A 23,358-nucleotide genomic window follows, 5' to 3' on the forward strand; every position below is an offset into this window, starting at 1 on the left:
CCTCCTATCTGGAGCCCAATAGACCCATTCTTTTGTTCCCCTTCCTCATCTCTGAAATATACTTTGTTCTGCCCTGCTTTTTGCCTTTGTGATCAAGGTAAGTCAAGTCAATAAGCATTTATTGATCACTTTCTATGTTGGAGGCATTGCACTAAGAGCTGAGAATACAAAAAAAAAAGGCAAAATCAATTCCTGCTCTAAAGATCAAGTTCTAATATATTTACATAATATATACTTTCCCCTTTAATTTTATCAAATGCCTCTCATTTTCTTCCTTGTTTCTCTACTGACTTCTAAATCTCAAGCCCTGACCTCTCTCTTGAATTCAAATCCTGTATTTCTTTCTACCAGGCAGATGATTTCCATTTGTATATCCAGGCAAGCACCATACACACAAAGAGCTCCACAAAAAGCTGAGACCTTTTCTGTTTCTATTCATGATGCAATGAAGACTTATAAGGTTGATTGTCAGGTTTTGGAGGGCTGGAACTTTATTTGGGTCTCCCATCCCCCTGCCTAATATAGGACTTTGCACATAGTAGGAGCTCAGTAAGCCTCCAATATATAGATATCTATGTGACCTAGAGTGCTGGAGTCAAGAGATCTTAGTTCAAATCTGAGTTCAGATGCTAGTCAGCTGTGTGACTTGGGGCAGATCACTTAACCTTTATCTGCTTCACTTTTGCTTATTTGCACAATGAGGATCCCAGGGTAGTTAAGAGGATCAAATAAAAACTTTAAAACCTTGTAGCACTTTATAAATACTGATTATTGTTGCTATTATCCTCAGGGTTATAGTAGAGGCCCATGAAGTCCCTTCCAATTCTGAGATTCTATGACTGAGTTAATTAAATTTTAAAGGTCTCATAAAGAAGTTGAAGGGCAGTGGAAAGAGAATTTGATTGGGAAAGGGAGGTAGGAGCCCTGGGCTCCCTAAACATACCCCTGACTAATTATGTAACTTGGGGGCTCAGTTTCTCTCTTGTAAAATGAGAGGGTTGGGTCTATAAGGTGCCATCCAGCTGAGACAGTCTAAAGGGGAGGGCAAAGAGGATTGAAGGAGAGCTGGACAGGGGAAGGTGGAGAGAAACAATTGAGAGGGGATGAAGCTCCAGGAGTCAAGATGTTCGAGCCTTTTAAGGATCTGGAAAGGGGGTGACGCCAAAATGGGCCTTCCTTTCCAAGCCGGGGTTGGACTAGCTGGCTGGAAGTCTCTCTCTGAACACCAGTGACTTCTCCAAAGGAGATCATAGCTATGATCGTTGATTTAAAATCAGAAGGGAACGGACTCATCTAATGGAGAGAGAAGCCCTGAGAGGTTACGGTGACGAGATCAAATTCATTAGTAACTTCAGAAATAAGTATTGTGTCAGATCTGGGATTCCCATCCGGCTCCTAATGATGCCTCTCTTATTGCTCACAAGAGGGGCCTTGGAGTCCTACACAGACACCTAGCTTCGTGACCTCCTGTCCTACGAAAGGGGCAGTAAGGGCTGCCCAGAGGAAGTAATGAGCCTCAAACCCCCATCCATTCACCCGCAGAGAATACCGTACCCCAGGGTTGAAGAGGCTGAGGGAAAGGGACTGCAGAAGCATGGAGAGGAGGGAGAGCTGAACTCCACAAAAGAACAGTCTGTTCCCTTCCATGGAGGTGGCAGTGAAAGGGACAGAGACTATTCCTTCCAGTAAGTTCTGGGCATTCCCCTCTTCACCCCCTGGTTTGAAATCTGCCCTTTCTCTTCTAAGAGGCTCCCTTGCTTCTCAGTAAGCCTCCATCCTCGGAGATTCCCACCCCCTCCTTCATCAGACTCTCTCTCCCTCTGTCTGTCTCTCCCTCTCTCTGTCTCACCCCTCTCTGTTTCTCTTTGTCTCTCTGTCTCTGTCCCTCCCTCCCTCCCTCTCTCTCTCTCTCTCTCTCTCTCTCTCTCTCTCTCTCTCTCTCTCTCTCTCTCTCTCTCTCTCTGTCCCTCTCTCTGTGTGTCTGTCCCTCTCTGTCTCTGTCTCTCTCACCCTCTCTGTTTCTCTTTCTGTCTCTCTGTCTCTCTCTCTGTCTCACCCTCTCTGTCTCTCTCTCTCTGTCCCTCTGTCTCTCCCTTTATTTCTCTCTCTCTGCCTCTGTCTCACCCCTCTCTGTTTCTCTTTCTGTCTCTCTGTCTCACCCTCTCTCTGTCTCTCTTTCTGTCTCTCTGTCTCACCCTCTCTCTGTCTCTCTTTCTGTCTCTGTCCCTCTCTCTCTGTCTCTGTCCCTCTCTGTCTCTGTCCCTCTCTCTCTGTCTCTCTGTCTGTCCCTCTCTCTGTCTCTGTCTCCCATCTCTCCATCTCCCTCTCTCCCTCCCTCTGTCTCTCCCTCTCTCTGTCTCACCCCTCTGTTTCTCTTTGTCTCTCTGTCTCTGTCCCTCTCTCTCTCTCTGTCTCACCCTCTCTGTCTCTGTCTCTCTCTTTCTGTCCCTCTCTCTGTGTGTCTGTCCCTCTCTCTGTCTCTGTCTCACCCTCTCTGTTTCTCTTTCTGTCTCTCTGTCTCTCTCTCTGTCCCTCTCTCTCTGAGCCTCTCTTTCTGTCTCTCTGTCTGTCTCTCTGTCTGTCCCTCTCTCTGTGTCTCTCTGTCTCTGTCTCTGATCTCTCCGTCTCCCTCTCTTCCTCTGTCTCCCCCTTTCTCTCTCTGTCTCTTCTCCCATCACATTGTTCTTCTCCCTCTCCTCCCAGCCCAGCTCGGCGTTCCTGGCTCCTTTGACAGCTTTTCAAAAGCGGGGATGACTTCCCGCCCCTCTCCCCCCTCCCCCCAGGTGGCTCGGGGATGGTGCAGTTCAGGATTTGGAGAAGAATCAGTCAATTCCTTCTTCCATCCCGCTTCCCCTCCCTGACCCCAGCAGCGCACACCCAACAATCCCCAAGATTGTTTGCCCCGACAGCCCAGGCTGGTCCTGGGTGGTGAGATCCCCGCGGATTCCGCTTAGCGTGTGCTAGGCTGGAGACCAAAAAGGCCGGGGTGGGGGGTGGGGGGCATCTGGGCCGGGCCGAGGGCTGGTCCATTTCCGTGGTCCCCTCTCTCACTGCAAAATGTCACCGTTTTCTTCCTGCCCCGTTGAGAAGGGAGGGGGAGGCTGGACAACTTGCAGGCAATGACCCTTCCACACAGTCGCGCAACCAAAGTTGAGCTGGGAGGCTTGTCACTGGACTGTGTTGTGCCGATTCTCTGAGGGGACTCTTCGGCCCCCCACCGAACCGGATTCTGGAGAGAGGGGAGCAAGCAGAAAGCTGGCTGGGTTTGAGAAAACGGAACACTTCAGGTTGGAGGAGGAGGAGGATGGTTAGAGAATGCTCCGGAATGCGCCGCCTCCGTTTGCACAGGTAGCAGCGGGGTCCGCTGAACGAAGCCCCCAGCTGCTTCGGAACCAACATTCCTTCTGGATCAGGAGGAGACCCCCCTAGAAGTTTTTCTGCTCAGTTAGCTAATGTTGCTCCTGCCTACCACGTGAGGGCGTGCACTGTGTTAGTTACAACAAATTAAACTTGGATCAATTTCCCCACAGAAGCCCCCCGGGACTGGGAGAAGGGTCAGCCTTCTGAAGGGCACTCTTCTCTCCCCAACGCCAGGCTCCGATCCCGGGGACAGGGAAGCGAGGGGATGATATTCACCCTGAAACAAGGCGCCCCCCTCCTCTCCCTCTCCCGGAGCATAGGGTGTGCCCTTTTATTTCTCTTTTCGGGGTTCTTCCCAGCCTTGGGCAGCCCCCAGCAGGGCGAAGTCTGGTCAAGCACCGTCCACACCACGGTTTTCCCCCAACCTCGGGTCCGGAGTGATGTGGTCCAGGGAGATAAAGCCCCAAGAAGGGGCTCCAAGAAGCACAAGTTGGTGCTGGCCCCAGCCCAGGCTGTTGTTGTTCTCAACGTGGTCCGCCACCGAGCAATATAAGGCACGCGCAGGATCCCGCCCAGCTAGATCCCGGCACTCAGACACCAAAGTGGGAGCATCGCCATAGGCTCATCCCCAGCCCCAACCCTGGTGCCCAGCGGCAGAAAAGGCAGCGGCTCCGGCCTCGCGCTGTTGCAAGCCGGTTCCTTCTGCGCCCGCCGCCCCCCTTCCCCGGAGCGTCAGGCTCCCATTGCTTTCCTCTTCCCCGCCCGTCCCCCCGGCTTCCGCGCGCCGCCGGCCACCAACCCGCTTGCTACCATGTCCGTAGAGCTGGAAGAGGCGCTGCCCCTGACCCCGGCCGAAGAGGCCCCCGGCACCCCGGAGAAGAAGCCGGCCAGTAAGAAGGTCAAGGCCGGCTCTTCATCGCTGTCACCTTCCAAGAAGAAAAAGAACAACAAAAAGAAGAACCAGCCAGGCAAGTATAGCCAGCTGGTGGTGGAGACGATCCGCAAGCTGGGAGAGCGCAACGGCTCTTCCCTGGCTAAGATCTACAACGAGGCCAAGAAGGTGCCCTGGTTCGACCAGCAGAACGGGCGCACCTACCTCAAGTACTCCATCAAGGCCCTGGTGCAGAACGACACGCTGCTGCAGGTGAAGGGCACGGGCGCCAACGGCTCCTTCAAGCTCAACAAGAAGAAGCTGGAGGGCGGCGGCGGCGCAGGAGACAAGAAGGGCTCGGGCTCGACTTCTCACCATAAGACCAAGAAGGCGGCGGCCTCGGCATCCTCGGCGGCGGCCTCGGCGCGGCGCGGCGACAAGAAACCGGCCAAGGCCAAGAAGTCCGAGAAGCGCTCCCACAAGAAGGGAGCCGGCGCTGGCGGAGGAGGCGGAAAGAAGGACAAAGGAAAGGCCAAGAAAGCAGCTAAGAAGGCATCCTCGGCCGGGGGCAAGAAGGTGAAGAAGTCGGCCAAGCCCAGCGTGCCCAAGGTGCCCAAGGGCAGGAAGTGAGCGCGCCCAGGGCCAGGGGACCGGGGGCAGATGGGGAGGGCCGGCCCGGGGCTTGCCTGCCCGGCCGGGGGAGAAAATGGGCTGCTTGCTGGACCCGTTCCTCCCCGCCCTCTCTCCGCTGCCCCCAACTTCTTTCCCCGCCCACCCTGCGGTACCCAAGCTGTGACGGCCACCACCCACCCAGTGCCCTCCTCCTTCGCCATGAACTGAGCGAGTCGCCGGGGGACCGAGGTCGGCTGGAGAGGCGCGGACTCTCCGCCCCACGCCAAAATGGTTATTTTTATAGCGATTTGCTCGGGGTGGGGGGAGGGGACGGTTCCTTTTTCTTCAATTTTTTTTTAACCCTTTGTGTAGGTTTTGTACTGTTTACACGGCAGCCCTACCTCCAGCCCCTGAATTGATCCCGGTCTGAACCTCGGGGGTCCCGGGGCCGGGGGTATGGGGCGCGGAGATGTGTCGGGATGCCTTTCCGATTTACCCTCCCACAGCTTCGCCTTCTCGCATCCCCCGCCCCCGGCTGCGGTAGAGATTTTTTTTTTTGTTGTTTGCTTTAGATTTTTGAAACAGCCCCGGCGACGCCCCTATTGGCTCTCGCCATTGGCAACGGGACGGTCTCCTTGGCGACGAATCCTTGAGCTCCAATTGCGGGAGTTTGTGTGCATGGGGGTGGAGGGGCGGGGCGGGCCAGGCCGCTGGTTGGCTTGCGGATCTCCTGGCGCGCCCATGAGTGGGAGGGGCGGGGGAAGGGGAGCCGCCCCACCCTCCCCTGGGCCCGGCCCGGCCCGGTCAAGTTTGCTTGCCCCTTACTCCCGCGGGGACGTTGGGGCGTTGGGGACCAGGGCTTCCCACCGGCTGTTGGGGGCCCGGCTGGAACTTGATGCCTTTTGTGCGCTATGTACAATCGCTTGGGGCCGCGGCCTCCCCGGGGGCACGCAGCGCATCTGGGCCCTCGGCGCTTTCACTTGTCCTCGTTGGCCTTTTTTCTATTATTTTTTTTTTTGGCTCAATAAATTCTTTAAAACCTTTGGACTCGCTCTGTCTCTTGCCGGCTGTGTGTCTGTGTTTGTTGGGGAGGATACCCCGAGTTCCCTGGGGCGGGGGGTGCAGAAGGGTTTCCATTGCTCCCATGACCGTGCGTGGACCCTCCACTTTGCTCCTCATACGGACGAAAAAGGGAACAGGTACCCCTTGAGCCAATGTCCAGTCCCTGGTCGAGACTGCCCGCAGCCCCCGCCCCCTTGTCCAGGACCCCGCTGAGATCGGAGCCTTTCATTGGGGTAAAAGGCTCCCCGGCGCTGGTCCAGCTGGCCGGAGTCCCCTCCCCTCAAGGGCACGCCCACGGGCTAGGGAGGTGGGCACCACCGGGGTTCTGGCAAACAAACTAGACACAAGAACTCGGTCAAAAGTAACAATTTGTTTAAAAAGCAGAAAAATGCCCCGCCTCGCCCCGCCCTCAAGAGGTCCGGGGAAATGGGTTGCGAAGTGAAATAATCCCAGGCTGGCGCCCCGCACTTCTAACGAGTTTGGTCAAATTAAGTCAGTCTTAGTTTCTTTATGCAAATGGTCTAACTAGATTAATTTTAAGCGTGATTTCAACTCCACGTCTTGGATCCAGGAGTCCCTTTTGTATGTTGAGGTATGCAGGGACCCTCCGTCCAGCTAGTCCAACCCACAAAGGCTCGGAAGAACCACATTCCGACACCAATTGAACCTGTGATGAGAAATTGGCCAGCCAGGAGTTTGGCCTTAAAACACCCCAATTCCCCAATTCCATTTTCATGGGCTCTCCTTGGTTTTTCCTGATATTAAACCATGACAGGAAATCCATTCGTTGGCATATCATTGTTGATTCATAGAGCTTTCTGTCCACTAGGACCGCTAGATCTTTTCCAGACGCGACCGTCTTAATGTGGCTCCCCTAAATTAGACTTGTGAAGTCAATTAAAAGACAAACTCTTAGGATTTTACAGCATCACTGTAGGGATTTCACTTTTCTAGGTTCAGCCTGGTAGTTCTATCCTGTCAAGACTTTTTCTTTTAATCCTGTCTATCCTGGAGTATGTTACCTATTCCTGCTATCCCTCCCCTCCCCCCCCCCCCCCCCCCCCCCCCCGCCATGTCATCGGCAGGTTTGATAAGGACAACAGGAACTAAGTCATTGATTTTTAAAAAAAGTTAACCAGCAAAGAACCCTGTCCAAGTCGACATTAACCACAGGCTGTCCTGAATCGTTCATTCAAGTTTCAAGTCTTTTTCTAAAGGAATAGCATGAAAAAAGGCAGCTAGGTACCTGCCTCAATGGATTGAGAGCCAGGAATTGAGAAGGAGGATGAGAGATGGGAGATCCTGGGTTCGAATGTGGCCTCAGATACTTCCTAGCTGTGTGACCCTGGAAAAGTCATTTAACCCCCATTGCCTATTCCTTACTGCTCTTTTGCCTTGGAACTGATACACAATATTGATTCTAAGCAGAAGGTAAGGGTTTTTTAAAAATAGACCATGAGCATTTTTTATGAAAATGCTTTTATTATATATATTACCATGTCTGTTAGAAATTTAGGTTTGTCAGAAAATAAAGGTTAGTGTGGCCTGACTTATTCTAGAAGTCATGCTTGACTCTCTTCCAAAATTCTGTCCACTGATCATATCTTTAAATACATTCTAGAACTGAAACAATAGTTTTCCCTTTTTTTGGAAATGAGGATGATATTTTTGTCCTCCAGACCTGCGCTCTCCTGTTATATCCAGTCTTTCAAATATTCCTGTCATTTTGGATGTTCCAGATCTTGGGGAGAAGTGAATAAACAAATGAGCACTCGGAACATTTTTACTTTGCTCAGGGACTGGGGTCTGGAGATTCCACTTCTAGTCAGGAGAGAAGGAAAAGGAGCAGTTTAGTCCAGGCTCTAGACTCTCGGCCCTAGAAGTCTTTTTCTTTTCATAAATATGACACCCTCAATGACTCCCTAACTTGAAACAAACAGTATCATCAGTTTTTTTGGCCTTTGTTCCAGAATCCTCAGCCTCCACCATCAGATTCAACCTGTCTAAAGTAGATTTTTTTTAATCTAACTTCTTTATTTCTGCAACTATTATTTTTTCCAGAAAATTATTTCTTTAAATATATCCAGTTACATTAAAAATTTTTGTTAACATTATTTTAAATTTTTTTATCCAAATTTGTTCCATTTTGCCCAGGCAAGCAATATGTCCATCGTATATGTGAAATCATGCAAAACATTTCCATATTAGTCGTGTTGCAAAAGAAAATATACACAAAAACAAGAAGAAAAATAAAGTGAACAAAATCTGCTCCAGTCTGTACTCAGTTCATCATTTCTCTCTCTCTGGAGGTGGCCAGCTTTCTTCACTGTGCATCCTTTTGCAATGTCTTGATCAGAGTAACTGTCTTTTACAGCTGATTGTCATTACAATATGTCTATTACTGTGTGTGATGATCTGATTTTGCTCACTTCACACTTTGCATCAGTTCATCTAAATCTTCCCAAGTTTTTTCTGAAACTGCCTCCCTTGTCATTTTGTACAACACAATAGTATTCTATCACCCACATATACCATACCACAGTTTGTTCAACCATTCCCCAGTTAAAAGGGCATTCCCTCAATGTTCAATTCTTTGCCACCACAAAAAGAACCAATATAAATATTTTTGTACAAACAGGTCATTTTTCTTTTACTTGGCTCTCTTCAGGATATAAATCTGATAATTCTATTGCCATGTCTAAAGGCAAGCACAGTCTTATTGCCCTGTGGGCACAAGATAACTATTATACTTCCAGAATGATAAGGTGTAGGCAATAGGGGTTAAGTGACTTGCCCAGGGTCATCCAGCTGGGAAATGTCTGAGGGCATATTTGAACCCAAGACCTCCTATCTTTGTGCCTGGCACTCTATTTACTAAGCTACCTCTCTTGTTCTTAAAGCCCTTTCATAAGAGAATTTCTGCTTCCTCCACCAATTGTGTACCCTCATTATATAGTACTCCCTTTAACACAATCCAGTTAACATGGCCTCTGTTAATAGTCTTATATAATAAGTCTTTTCCCCATAATAGTCTTTCCCCCACCTACATGCCATTGCATTGGTGGCCCCTTACATTAGTGAAAATACCTCTTCCTCATCTATTCGGGAGGTTTGGAATCTCAAACCTCAATTCTAGACCCAACTCTAGGGCTATTTCTTCAAAGAGACTTTAACTGATTTCCCCAGTTGCCAGTCCTCACTATCTCATCACTTTCTATTTTATATATATAAAAATATATATTTTATACTTACATACACATATAGACAACATAGATATCTATCTCTACCTTGTATTACTTATCAATGACCATATTTTACTTCATGCCAAGGACAGAATATTCTATAAACTTTTGTAAGTTTGAGGGTCAGATTTAAGTCATTGTTATCTACCTCTCTAGCATCGTTCCTGGCACATTTTAATAAATGTTTGTCTATTGATTGATAGTGTAGATATTTGATATTTGCATTTTGCAGATGAAGAAACATCCTTAAAGAAACTGTAAGTGTTAGGAGCTAATTCTCACACTCTGGCTGTTCTCTGTCCATTTCCAGCTGCTTCCCCGCAGCCAGATCATCAATTGAGAGACTGATAGTTTTTGCACAATAATACATGTAGAACCCGGATCAAATTGTTTCCATCTCTGAGATGGGGAAGGAGACAATTTAAATCTTATAATTTCAGAAAACAGATGTTGAAAATTATTACAAGGAATTAGAAAAATAAAATATTTTAAAACAAAATTTAAAAAGGATATTGAGGTTCAAATGCCTTCTCTTGAAACTTAGTTGTGTGTTATCTGGCAACTCACTTAACTTATGGGCATCCATTTCCCTTTTGCAGCTTTTGCCACTCCCTCTTCCTAAATACTCCTCTCTTGGCTTTTGTGTCACAACCCTCTTATTTCTCCTACTCATCAAGAAAGGCGAAAGAGAAAAAGGAAAAAACACTGCACTAGCAGTTCCATACCCTTGCAAACAATCAATAGATAAAATGTGCCAAGTAACTAGAGTTGGCCTCTGAAAACAGTCTCTGCCCTGGAGTATTTGACAGTCTTTTGGCAAAAAGAACTTGCACACATACAAGAGTGGAAAGGGAGTTCTGGGTGATGGGGGCAGGGGGATATTTCCAAGGGGAGGAATGGAGGGCTTTGGGCAATGTGAACTGAGCTTTGAAGGGAGTGAAGAATTCTAAAAAGCAGAGCTGAGGAGGAATGTATCACACATAGGAGCCGAGGAACAGAAGATGACCAGGGAAGAAGGAGGAGTGATGTGACAAATTCCCGAGAGGGCAAGAAGCCAGGGAGCGGTGCTTTCTCAACTCTAGCTCCAGGCCTGGTCATTAGGGTTACACAGCTCTAAGTTTCAGCTTATTCTTCATTTTTATGTTGTGGTCATCCAGTGTAATGCCTTCCTGCTCCTGCTCCATCATGTACATCTTTCAGCGAGTCTTCAAATTCTTTGTTTTTATTGCTTTTTTTACAGCAGTTACATTCCATTGTGTACTGCAATTTGTTTCACTATTCCTGGATGGATGGGCAAAAAAACATGGATTACACTTATTATAAGCAAACTGTTATGCTAAGCAGAGAATACTCACCTCACATCCTAGAGTTTTATTTTTAGTATTTGGGGATACCAACGTAACTCACTCTTCATCAGAGATGTCAAATATGCAGCTGCCCGCCCCAGCCCTCCCAGACATAATGTAATTAAGAATATTGGACAAAAGCAATAAAAATACAACAGAACATAGAGAACATGAATATGTGGTTTTCAAAGTCATTGTGCTGCCCTCAGGGATCCTTACACTTGGCTTAGTGGTTTCTGTTGGACTCCTCTGCTCTCTAGGATCAGCTAATCACCTTGTCCTTAATCAAGTTTTACTCATCAGAGAAGCTTCCATCCTATTCGGTGGTTTGATGTGGAATGCTGTGCTGGGAGTTTTGAGAGATTTAAAGATGAGGGACACACACACACTCCCTTTCCCTCTCCCTCTCTCTCTCCTTCTCCCTCTCTCTCTCTCTCTCTCTCTCTCTCTCTCTCTCTCTCTCTCTCTCTCTCTCTCTCTCTCTCTCTCTCTCTCTCTCTCTTTCTCTCTCTCTCTCTCACTGGCTCTTCTTCAAGATATTTGCAATTCCGAATAAGAGAGAAGACAGACAGAAATAGCTAAAATACAAGTTAGGAAGTGCTCAGCAAGGAGAAGGTACTGTAGTTGCTGGAGGAAAGACTTTCTGAATTCAGGGCTGGTGAAAAAAAGGGCATGGCATTGGACTTGGCTCTTTAAGGTGGGGGAAATTTGTTCAGACAAAGCCGGAAGGTTAGATGCTGTTTGTTGTGATGGCTTTGTGATTGAGAATCCTCCTTAACAGACTGGCCCTTCACCTGAATTGGAAACCGACTACTCCTTCTCAGTCTCCTTTGCGGAATCCTTCTTCAGATCATTGCCTTTAATCAGGGTCCCTTAGGGTTCTGTCCCAGGCTCTGCTTGTCTCCTTGTATACTTATCTCTCTACTGAATTCAAACATCACATCTCCAATTAACTCTCAGATATTCCCAAATGGGTATCCAGTTGGCATCTTAAATTAAATCCATCCAAAATGGAATTCATTCTCTTTCTTCCTAAATCCTCCCCCCACACACATCTTGGAGGAGTCACACCATCCTTCCAGTCACTCAGACTCACAATCTAGTAGTTATCCTGGGTTACCTAGGCAACGATTTCACCCTCCATATCTAATCAGTTACCAAGGCCTATTGATATCATCTTTGCAACATCTCTCAAATATTCTCTCCTCTGACACTGTCACCTCTCTACTGCAGGTCCTCCTTACCACACACCTGGATTACTATAATAGCCTGTTGGTGGATCTACTTGTCTTCTCCCCACTCCAATCCATCCTCTGTTTAGCTACTAAAAGGATTTTCCTAAAGGCAGGTCATCCCCCCAAATAAAATACAAAATGCTTTGTCTGGAATTCAGAGACCTTCATTACATAGCCCCCTCCTCCCTTTCCAGTATTTTTATACCTTACTCCCCCTACCCATACTTTGGCCCAGTGGCACTGGCCTGTAAACCTCAAAATTTCTTAGACTTATAAATGTTGGAAATTTCACCATTGGGAAATTTCATACTTGAAAAATTTCCTATTGATAGTGGGTCTTGACTATTGGAATGTGAACCCCATTGGCATGGGAGGTTCCTTCTCTTCCCTTCTTAAGATTACTTTAGGACAGAAACCTTTTGCTGAACAATGGAAAGGACTTTGACCTATGCTTAAGCATAGAACAGGAATTTCTTTGAGTCATGATTGATTTTAGAATTGATACAATGGAGATACTTGGAATCAATCTCCACCCTATTCAGTCCTAACAGGATTGAGTAAGGGCTGCAGCCTAGATCAAAATTTAATTATTCCAATCTCTACCCTACTCAGGGTAACAGGATTTAGAAAGGGCTGTAGCAAAGGATCAAAGATTTAATTATTTGAAAATATGACCTTCAACAGACATGTGCAAAAGCCAGAGACCTCTGGGCGGTCCTGGGTTAAGCTAGAGCCTCCATTGGCACAGGGAAATTGATGGACAGGTGATTGGTAGATGTGAGGACTGAGGGGAGGGAACTTGGATGGTTTCCTTAAGGATAGGGGGGTCTGAAGACTCGGAGGTGGGGGTTGAGAAGTTGGTCGGTGTGGTTGGTGTGTGCTCTGAGAAGCTTGCTCTGAAGGAAGCTGAAGGTGGGGGCCCCGGAGACTGTTTCTCCATTTTGGTCACGTGAGTGATAGGGACTGATCTCTTTTCTTTGCCCCAGCTATCTAAGGGCTTGGGCCTTTTGGCCCAGCCTAAACAGAAGGGGTATTTAAGCCCTATTCCCTTCTCTCCCTTTTTCTCTCTCTCTATCTCTAATTCCTTTCTTGCTCCTATTGAAATTAAATTCCAAAAAAGGCTGACGGCTGACTTGAGTTTTTCATTTAGGAATTACATAGCTGAATTCCTTGGCGACCTTAAATTAATATATATCAGTCTTTTAAAGTGATTCCCTTGTAACAGGCCTCCTGCCTATTCACAAACAGCATACTCTTGCCTCTTGTCTGGGTATGTTCTTTGCTGCTCCCCCTCCTGTGTTCCCACAAGTGATCTCCCTGGATTTCTCTAAGTCCTACCTAAAATCCTACCTTCTATAGGATGCCCTCCCAGGCTTTGTATTTGTTTGCTTATTATCTCCCCTATTAGACTAGAATTAGATTGTCCCTGGAAGGTAGGGACTGTCTTTTGCCTCTGTGGCCCCAGCACTCAGCACAATGCCTAGCACATAGTAGGCACAAGGAATGTTAACTGATTGAGATGACTCAGATCCTTGGGAAGCAGGAAGTCTGAGGTTTAGGTGGGGAATAGCTAGCTAGGGGCTCTGCACAGTATCATCCCTCTTCAAGTAGTATATCCAAAAGGGGGACATTGTGGAACTAGGTGGGAGGAAGGAGAAATCTCCTCCCTTTGAGGATCTGCCTAGTTGATAGGAGTTGGGATAAGCCCAATTCTAAGGGAGAGCTGTCCCATGGGAGGGGCTAGGTCTTCAGAGAAAGAAAAAGGCAAAGCTGTGCATTGCCAGCCCAGACTAACTGGGCCTTGCAAAAGCTCCTTAGGATGTGGCTACAGGTATAATCTTTCCAGTGTCATTTGTGCCTCTGTCAAATGAGGGGTTGGGCTAGATTGCATCAGGGATTTTTAAAAATCTCTTCATTTATGCTTTAGAATCAATACTAAATATGGATTCTAAGGCAGAAGAGCAGTAAGGGCTAGGCAACTGGGGTTAAGTGATTTGCCCAGGGTCACACACCTAGGAAGTGTCCAAGGTCAGATTTAAACTCAGACCTTCCTGTCTCCAGGCCTGGTGCTCAATCCACTGTGCCAACTAAGTTGCCTCTTGCATTAGGGATCTTAACCTTTTTTGTGCTATAGACCCATTTGGCAGAGGTAAAGCTCCCATATGAAACCTATGAACCCATTCTGGGAATAATGTTTTTAAATGCACAAAATAAAATACATAGGATTACAATGGAAACCAATTTCACTGAAACACAATTATCAAAAATATTTTAAAATAATACTTTATTTTCCCCAATTACATGTAGAAACAATTTTTAACATTCATATTTTTCAAAATTCCTCCCTCCCTCCTTTCCTCATTCCACCTCCTAAGACAGTAAGCAATTTGATATAAATGGTACATGTTTAATCATGAAAACATTTTCCTATATTAGTCATTTTATAAAAGACATTTAAAAAAGAAATTCACAGATCCCAGGATTAGAACCTGTGAGTTAAAGTCTCCAGAGATTTTTCTAGCTCTAACATTCTCTACTCAAACAATTAAGAAGAACTTAAAGGTAAAAGAAGACTCTGTAAGATAAGAGATGAGAGATTTTTACATGGACAAGAGATCATCTCTTGAGGGGACGTGCTGAAAAAAGAGCAGGAAAGGGAAGGAAGAAACTGAGAGTACTAAGGAAGGAACAGAGGCTTGGAGCTTCAACAGACAAGTCACTTCTGGCTTAGGGAAGGAGAGAAGAGAGGTGGATCTCCAGAAGCTCAGAAGAAACCTATTCTCTTGGAGATCAACTGTCTTTTCTGAACCCCTGAACACCTTCAACCAAACCATTCCTGACAATAGTTTAAAGTCTTCAGTGGGGCTGTGGATTGGGACTTTTAAAAGAGAGCCATCCATAAGTCCTTTCCTAAGATCTTTCTCTCTGTCTCTTTCCTTTACTCATCACTGCACTTCTATATTCAAGTTTAATTAGCTTGAGAGTAGGGACTGATGCAAGAAAGAAGGATCAAGGCTGAGAAGCCTTGAATCCCTAGACTTTGGAGGGCCAATTTGCCAGAGTGGGTAACCATAGGGCTTCCCTGTTTACTCACTTCCCTATTTGATTTTCCTGATACCTCTTCCCTGCCTGAACCCCAATAAAATGTTATTCAAGATTTAGGTCTGGGCCAGTCATTAGTCAATATTGTTGAGGGGACTGAAGATTTTGGGGAAGGTCACACCTCTCCCCAAAGGGGGATTGACTTCTAGGTCTCAGGGATTTCCCAAGGAATTGACATCTCTCCTTGACAGTTGGGTAGCCCAAAGATCTTGAAAAGGGACTGACAGTTGATGTCTCTGGGGGAAGCAGAGGCATAAGAAAATCACATTGCCTCTCAAGGCTCCTCGGAGGGGAGTATCTTGTCAACTCACTAAGCCTTCCCTCTCTGGTCTCCTGTCCCCTATTTCCCAGAAAACATTCTCTGAGGAGTCATATTTCTCTCTCAAGAAGACAGGATTTGGCTATCTCCCCTCAGAAAGGAAGGGAGGTAAAGAAGACTCTCTTCACTCTCTCAACCCCATTCCCTCTTTCCCTCCATAATACTTATTCCTTCCCCTTAATCCCTACATTACAACTCCTAGAAGAAATCTGGAATGAGATGATAGATTCCCAGAGACTAATAGATTTTGTGAGATAGGCCCAGAAGGCTTTCACACCCTAGTCTCCTAGGTTTTTTTTTTCTTTTCAATGTGTCATATTTTATTAACTCATAAAAATGCAAAGGAAATACAAATTTTGCTCCTTTTTTGGAAAACAGTGAAAAAACAAAATGTTTAGGTACAGCAAATATTTGAAAGCTACAGCACATTTGACTTATAAACAGAGCCTTAAAGTTTAAGCAATCACACATAATTAAAAAAAGTTGAAATAGTTGGTAACAAGTTATTGGATTTTTCACCAAAAGGCCAGAGTAATAACATACTCTTTTATTTTAATGAATGTTTAATATTACTTTAGCCTTCTGTAAACATAAAAAATTGGTTTAGCTGCACTCTGAATATGAAATTCATTTCTGTCCAGACTTGTACAATATGCCAATCCCAAATTTTGAAGGTCTTGTCTGATTTAGCTTCTTTTCCAAGAATATGAAATTTACTGTATCGAATATATCTTAGAATAAGTTAAACACTGAAGCACATGAAATGGTGGTAACTTTGTACTATTCTTTCTATCAACAAAATTCCAAAAGTTCAACCTAATCTTAATATATCCAAAAAATGTATCAAGATTAAGAGATACAGTTATGGTGAAAATCCAAACAAATCTCCAGAACTGTTAGATTTTAAATAGTTTTGAGCATTAAATAGTTGTAGATAAGAGAGTGGGAGCCATAAACTGTGATAATTAAAATGTTTGGGAGCAAGGGAAATATATATATCAATTATGACCACTGAAATATGTTTTCTACTGTGTCTTGGGTTTATATAAATATAAGATGGTCGCCAGGGAATATATTCCTGTTTATGAATATACCCAAGCCAACTGGGTTTTATAGAGAAATTTAATTTATAATACACTGATTAATCAATAGAAAAAGAGAGAAAGTAAGAAAGGAATAAGAATGAAGGGCCTCAAGCCAATAAGGCCTAGACCTCAGTCCTAAGAGATAAATCAGTCAGTTGGTTTTATCACTCACCCACGATCTCTCTAGGTAAGGCTTCTCATACCAACCTCAGGCTCCACCTTCAAGAGAGCCTCCTTTCAAGAAATGTTTCAGAGAATTCTCCTCCTGACTCCTCCTGAGTTCTCCTTCCACAGCCTCCTGTGACAAGGGAATCACTTTAAAAGACTGATATATATTAATTTAAGGTCGCCAAGGAATTCAGCTATGTAATTCCTAAATGAAAAACTCAAGTCAGCCGTCAGCCTTTTTTGGAGTTTAATTTCAATAGGAGCAAGAAAGGAATTAGAGAGAGAGAGAGAGAAAAAGGGAGAGAAGGGAATAGGGCTTAAATACCCCTTCTGTTTAGGCTGGGCCAAAAGGCCCAAGCCCTTAGATAGCTGGGGCAAAGAAAAGAGATCAGTCCCTATCACTCATGTGACCAAAATGGAGAAACAGTCTCAGAGGCCCCCACCTTCAGCTTCCTTCAGAGCAAGCTTCTCAGAGTCTACCGCAATCACCCCGACCAAGCTCCTCAACCCCCCTCAAGTCTCCGGCTCCTCCTATCTTTAAGGAAACCATCCAAGTTCCTCCTCTCAGTTCTCCCATCTACCAATCACTGTTCATCAATTTCCCTGTGCCAATGGAGGCTCTAGCTTAACCCAGGACCGCCCAGAGGTTTCTGGCTTTTGCACATGTCTGTTGAAGGTCATATTTTCAAATGATTAAATCTTTACTCCTTTGCTACAGCCCTTTCTAAATCCTGTTAACTTGAGTAGGGTAGAGATTGGAATAATTAAATTTTGATCTAGGCTGCAGCCCTTACTCAATACTATTAGGACTGAATAGGGTGGAGATTTATTCCAAGTATCTCCATTGTATCAATTCTAAAATCAATCAAGACTCAAAGAAATTCCTGTTCTATGCTTAAGCATAGGTCAAAGTCCTTTCCATTGTTCAGCAAAGGGTTTCTGTCCTAAAGTAATCTTAAGAAGGGAAGAGAAGGAACCTCCCATGCCAATGGGGTTCCCATTCCAATAGACTATCAGTAAGAAATTTTCCAAGTATGAAATATCCCAATGGTGAAATTTCCAACATTTATAAGTCTAAGGAAATTTGAGGTTTACACTCCTTCAAGACCTCTCCAGGAGCTCTCCCTCCAGGACCTCTCTCCTCTCATACCTCCTTCAGAGCATCCACCATCCCTCTCTGTCCTCAGAACCCTGCTACCTTTTAGCAAACAATCTAAGTTCCCTCCCCTCAGTTCTCACATCTACCAATCACTGTCGATGTCTCCCCTCTGCCAATGGTGGCTCTAGCTTAACCCAGGACCACCCAGAGGTCTGACCCCTTTGCACATGTCTGTTGAAGGTCATATTCTCAAATAATTAAATCTTTATCTTTGCTGCAGCCCTTCCTAAATCCTGTTACTCTGAGTAGGGTGGAGATTGTAGTTTACAAGACCTGGTTCTGTCATTCCAAGTATCTCTATTGTATCAATTCTAAAATCAATCATGACTCAAAGAACTTCCTGTTCTATGCTTAAGCATAGGTCAAAGCCCTTTCCATTGTTTAGCAAAAGGTTTCTGTCTTAAAGTAGTCTTAAGTAGGGAGGAGAAGGATCCTCCCATGCCAAGGAGTTTTATATTCCAATAGAGTTCTTACTATCAGTAGGAAATTTTTTCAAGTATGAAATTTCCCAATGGGGAAATTTCCAACATTCATAAGTCTAAGAAATTTTAAGGTTTACAGAACCACATACTCTAAAACACTTCAATATATATAAACTGTACTATAAGACTCATACTTGTTATCCATAGGTGACCAAAATAATGAGAAGAGAAAGTATTGAGTACAATACTTTTTGAATACAATAATACATATTGTATTGTGGGAAGAAAAATGGAAAGCTTTTGGGGATGTTGTAAATCCTACAATGGCTCTTTCCTGGAATGCAAACTACCCTTTAAGAGCAAATATCTCCCTTGTAAAGGTTATATGTATAGGGAGTAAGAAATTAAATTTTAGGTTTTTATGCTAATATGAGAATTCTAAGGTAATATTGTGTTTGCCAATTTAAAATATTATAGCTCAAGTCAAAATGACTTTTAGTAGCATTTATTTACAAAGAGGTAGAAAGAATGAAAGTAGAGAAATGTAAGAAGAGGATAGAGAAAATGTCTATCACACTAAATGTTGCTCCAGTGTCAAGCTCAGCCAGGGCAGGGCTCATTAACCCTTAGGTGGTGTCTTATACAAAGGTTCTACCTACTTAGCCTTCTCCAGAAGAAGAAAACCATTCCAGGACTAATCTCTCCAGAAGCCAGGAAAGGAAGGCCAGCTACTCACTCACCCAAGACAAAGTCCAATGGAGAAGATCCAGGAGCAGTCCTCCAAGAAGCAGTCCAAGAGCCAATGTCAAGGTCCAAGCTGAAGGTCAAAGTCCAAAGCTGCCTCCAAAACCGAAGTCACCAGGAGAAGTCCCTAGCCGAAGATCCAAGCTACAGGTTCCCTGGACAGGAAGATCAGGACTTTTCATAGTCCTTTTTCCATGTTCCTTCCTCTCTTCACAGGGCCAATCACAGCTTCCAAATTGCCTAGCACTACCAGGGGAGGGGGGGTTGGTAGGGTGGGGACTGTACAGGTGGGATCTACCTCTTAACCTCTGATGGTGTAAACTCTTATCAAAGGATTCACAAGTTTCTGACTGATTGAATTAAAAGGGTGGAGCTCTCTAAATAAGTGACTTGTGAATTCTCTTACTTGATGGCTAACAAAGTGTTAAGTAGGGGTTTCCTGATTGATTAAATCAAAATAGACAAAGAGAATAAAGAATTCCCTTTCACAAGGGCAAACTTCTCTTTCCACCTTCTTTGATAAAACCCTAATACATAGAACTGTGAACTCAAATCTGCCAGAAGGTACAGCTCATAGATATCTAGGAAGCTTCACTTAGGAAAAACAACTCTGCTTTAAAAGGTAGGCGTCTAAAACTTTGTTAGAAGACAGAAGATTCATCAAGTGTGATGAGAAACCTAATTAAAGACAAAGAAGGACTAGTAACATGGAGAAAGCAAAGGATATTGGATAGAAATTCCTAATGCTGTTCTGATGTCCACAGAGTATTACAAGAACCAGAGGGGGGCCTACAGTAGGTTGGGTGGAATCTCTGTCCAGGGTTTGCACAAGAGCACTGAAAAAGAGAAAAGAGATGAGAAGATGCCCCTCCTCTCACTCCTTCTGATGATGTGGAACATTGCCTTGAATTTTCAGATTTTTTTTGATGTATTGATTAGTTTTCCTGATTTTTCTTTCTCTTTAAAAAAAAAGTATTGATTAAGAAAAATTTTCCATGGTTACATGATTCATGTTCTTTCCCTCACCTCCTCCTATCCCCCTCCCATAGCCAACAAGCAGTTCCATTGGGTTATACATGTGTCATTGACCAAGACCTATTTCCATATTATTGATATTTGCTTTAAGGTGATCTTTAGAGTCTATATTTCCAATCATATCACCATGGATCCATGTGATCAAGCAGTTGTTTTTCTTCTGTGTTTCTGCTCCCACAGTTCTTTCTCTGGATGTGGATAGTATTCCTTCGCATATGTCCCTCAGAATTGTCCTGGATCATTGCATTGCTGCTAGTAGAGAAGTTTAGTACATTTGATTGTACCACAGGGTATCTGTCTCTGTTTATAAGGTTCTCCTGGTTCTGCTCCTTTCACTCTGCATGAATTCGGAGGTTGTTCCAGTTCACATGGAATTCCTCTAGTTCATTATTCATTTTAGTACAACAGTATTCCATCACCAACAAATACCACAATTTGTTTAGCCATTACCCAATCGAGGGACACCCTCATTTCCCAATTTTTTGTTACCACAAAGAGTGTGACTATAAATATTTTTGTACAGGTCTTTTTTCCTTATTATTTCCTTGGTTGCATCAATTCGCAACTCCACCAGCAATGAATTAATGTTCCAATTTTGCCACATCTCCTCCAACATTTATTACTTTCCTTTGCTGTCATGTTAGCCAATCTGCTAGGTATGAAGTGGTACTTCAGAATTGTCTTGATTTTCATTCCTCTAATTGTAAGAGATTTAGAGAGGTGGAGTCAATATGGCAGCTTAGAGGCAGCAAAAATTCAGACCTCTGTAAACCCTTCCTCATTGATCAAAAATACAATGCTTCCAGGGGACTGAAAACCAAATCTAACAACAGGACAGAGCTAGGTAACCCTCCTCCTGGACCCAACTTAAAAGGTATGCACCCAAAAAAGCCTGAACTCTAGAACACTCTGGTTTAAGGGGAAGGAAGAAGGAAGATCCCAGGACTCCTCCCCCAACTACAGCGCTGAACCTCCAGCAGTGGCTGGAATCTCTGGGCAGGCAAGGAACCTAGTCTGGAGGGAGAACCTTGCTGGCAAAGCTGTGCCAGGCTCAGGGATTAGAACACTGGCAACATAGAGGCAGCTGGAGGAGAAGTACAGAGCAGGCAGCCTAGTTGCAGCTGAAATGTTCAATTCTCCCCTCTCCCCTTCTCTGGATGTTTTGGCCTCAGGACACAGCCAGCTTTGCAGATCAACCCCACTCTGGCTCAATCTCATCAATAAGGGCAGATAAGAAGCCTTCAGAGGGCAGAGAAGCTTAAGCTCCAATACCCCTCCCCCACAGATTCATCTAAGAGCCTCGCTGACAGCTCCAAGGGGCAAAGACTGCAACAACCTTGACCACAGGTCAAGAAGCCCAGTTCCTTCTCAGCTTCTGCTGTCAGTGGAGGAAGATCAAACTACCTGATCAAACAGCAGGATGAGAAGAATCCCCTTCAGGACATAACAGCACAAAATGAGAGGAGCAAGACTATGGGCAACTACAGGTGGTAAAGAAGGGGGGAAATATGAGTAAACAACAGAAATAGAAAAAAGAAATTACAATCAACAGCTTCTATCCAGGCAATAAACAAAGAGCAAATGGAACAGAGGAGGATCAAGGAACACCAAGCAGAAATGCAGAAACTCAAGCAAATTGGACACAGGCTTTAGAAGAACTCAAAATACAATTTAAAAAACAATTAAGAGAGGCTGAAGACAACCGAGAAAAGAACTTAAAAAGCAAAATAAATCATCTGGAAACAGAAAATAGTGTCTTGAAAGCCAAAATTATTCAGTTTGAAAATGAGGCAAAGGGGATGAAAGATGAGGCAAAGAAAATGAAAGATCACCTCCAAAGAAAATCAGACCAGAAGGAGAAGGATGACCAAAAATCCAGGGATGAAATTCAGTCTTTAAAAACTAAACTCCAATAACTAGAAGCAAATGACTTCACACACACACACACACACACACACACACACACACACACACACACAAGAAAATCCAAAGAATAAAAAAATTGAGGAAAATATGAAACACCTCATCCATAAAACAGAAGATTTAGAAAACAGGTCCAGGAGAGACAACTTAAGAATCATTGGTCTACCAGAATATCATGACAAAAGAAAAAGTCTGGACATCATTCTATAGGGAATTATCCAAGAAAACTGCCCCAACATTAGTAGATTTTATATCTATACATACATGCAGGATTTCTTGTCTAGTAGATTTTATATCTACACTAGACAAGAAATCTTGACTTATTTTGGAGGATGAATTTAAAACTATTTCATCAAAAAATTATAGATGACCTAAAAGCGATTATTCAGCTGCAATGTGGACCAGATTCCCAAAGCTGCAAAGGGAACTGTGGGCCTGGAAGGATGAAACAAAGACACAAGCTCTTGTGTTTCAAGAGCTTGACTGAACCCATCTTAAAGAATAAAATGTTGAGGACCTCTCTGGAGGAGAACTGCAAAGATCTGCTCTTGCTGCAACTTGTATACAAAAAGTTGGTATTTCCATTCTGATGAACTTTCTAGCCACCTAGATGTTAAGCAAAGTCTACGGGCTATCATTACTTTATAATCACTAATAATTCCTGATCGCTAGGAAGATCATCATTGTGAAGCCTGATCTAAGGGTTTTTGATGATCTTTCTGACTTCATCTGCTCTTTGTGTGGGGTGATAAGTGTTTATGGCATTGTTACTCCTCCTTTTAGCATGAGAGAAGTTATAAATATTTTCTAGATGCCTACATTCCTCCAGAACACTTATGATTCAGAGCTTATCACTGGTTTTTGAAATGATTGCCAGAGCAAATGAGGAAGTGAAAAAGACGTGCATATATAAATGTCCAGGAATGGGGGGAAAATGGGCCAATTTGAGCTCCTAATCATTGCCTCAGAATTCAATGACTCTGAAATCATGGGGATGATGGGAGAAAATGGTGCTAGCAAAACTACAAGCATCAGAATACTTGTTGACCAGCTTAAACCCGATGAAGGAAGGGGAGGTCCCTGCTCTACATGTCAGCTCTGAGCCACAATCAGTCCCAAATCAACAGGAAGCAGATGCCAGTTATGACATGAGAAGATACAAAATGCTTATCACTCACCTACAATTTGTTGCTGATGAAATGAAGCCTCTGCAGGTTGAAAACATCATAGGTTAAGAGGTGCAGATGTTATCTGGTAGCAAGAGATGAGTTGCTCTTTGGGCAAACCTGCTGACGTCTATTTAATTGGTGAACCGTCTGGGTGCATAGTTGGGTTCTGAGCGGAGCGTGGTCTAAGAGTGGCTAGAATTGTCAGACATTTCATCCTCCACAAAAAGAAGAAGAAGAAGGTAGCCTTTGGTGTCCAACATGATTGTATTATGGCGGCTAGCTAGCAGAGCGGGTCATCGTTTTTGATGGTATTTATTCCACCTAAGAATATGCTTGCAAACAGTCCCCAGACCCTTTTGGCTGGCACGAATAATACGTTTTTATCTCAGTTTGAAATTACTTTGAAGAGATCCAAACCGCTACAAGCCAAGAATGAACAAATGTCATTCGATCAAGAAGGTTAAACAAAAGAGGAGCGGAAACTACTTTTTCGTAGATGATTAA

General features: G+C 44.4%; 1 protein-coding gene and 1 pseudogene across 1 annotated transcript; both read left to right on the top strand.

Annotated features, from left to right (window-relative positions):
• The first annotated feature begins 4,027 nt into the window (after positions 1–4,027).
• LOC100028243 (histone H1.10) lies at positions 4,028–5,886 on the top strand. The gene has a single exon (XM_007500321.3). The coding sequence runs from the start codon at positions 4,172–4,174 to the stop codon at positions 4,859–4,861; it is 690 nt and encodes a 229-aa protein (XP_007500383.1). The 5' UTR covers positions 4,028–4,171; the 3' UTR covers positions 4,862–5,886.
• LOC100619628 (ATP-binding cassette sub-family E member 1-like) lies at positions 5,300–23,358 on the top strand (annotated as a pseudogene).

This window comes from Monodelphis domestica, chromosome 7 (assembly GCF_027887165.1).
Source record: "Monodelphis domestica isolate mMonDom1 chromosome 7, mMonDom1.pri, whole genome shotgun sequence".
Classification (NCBI taxonomy): Eukaryota; Metazoa; Chordata; class Mammalia; order Didelphimorphia; family Didelphidae; genus Monodelphis; species Monodelphis domestica.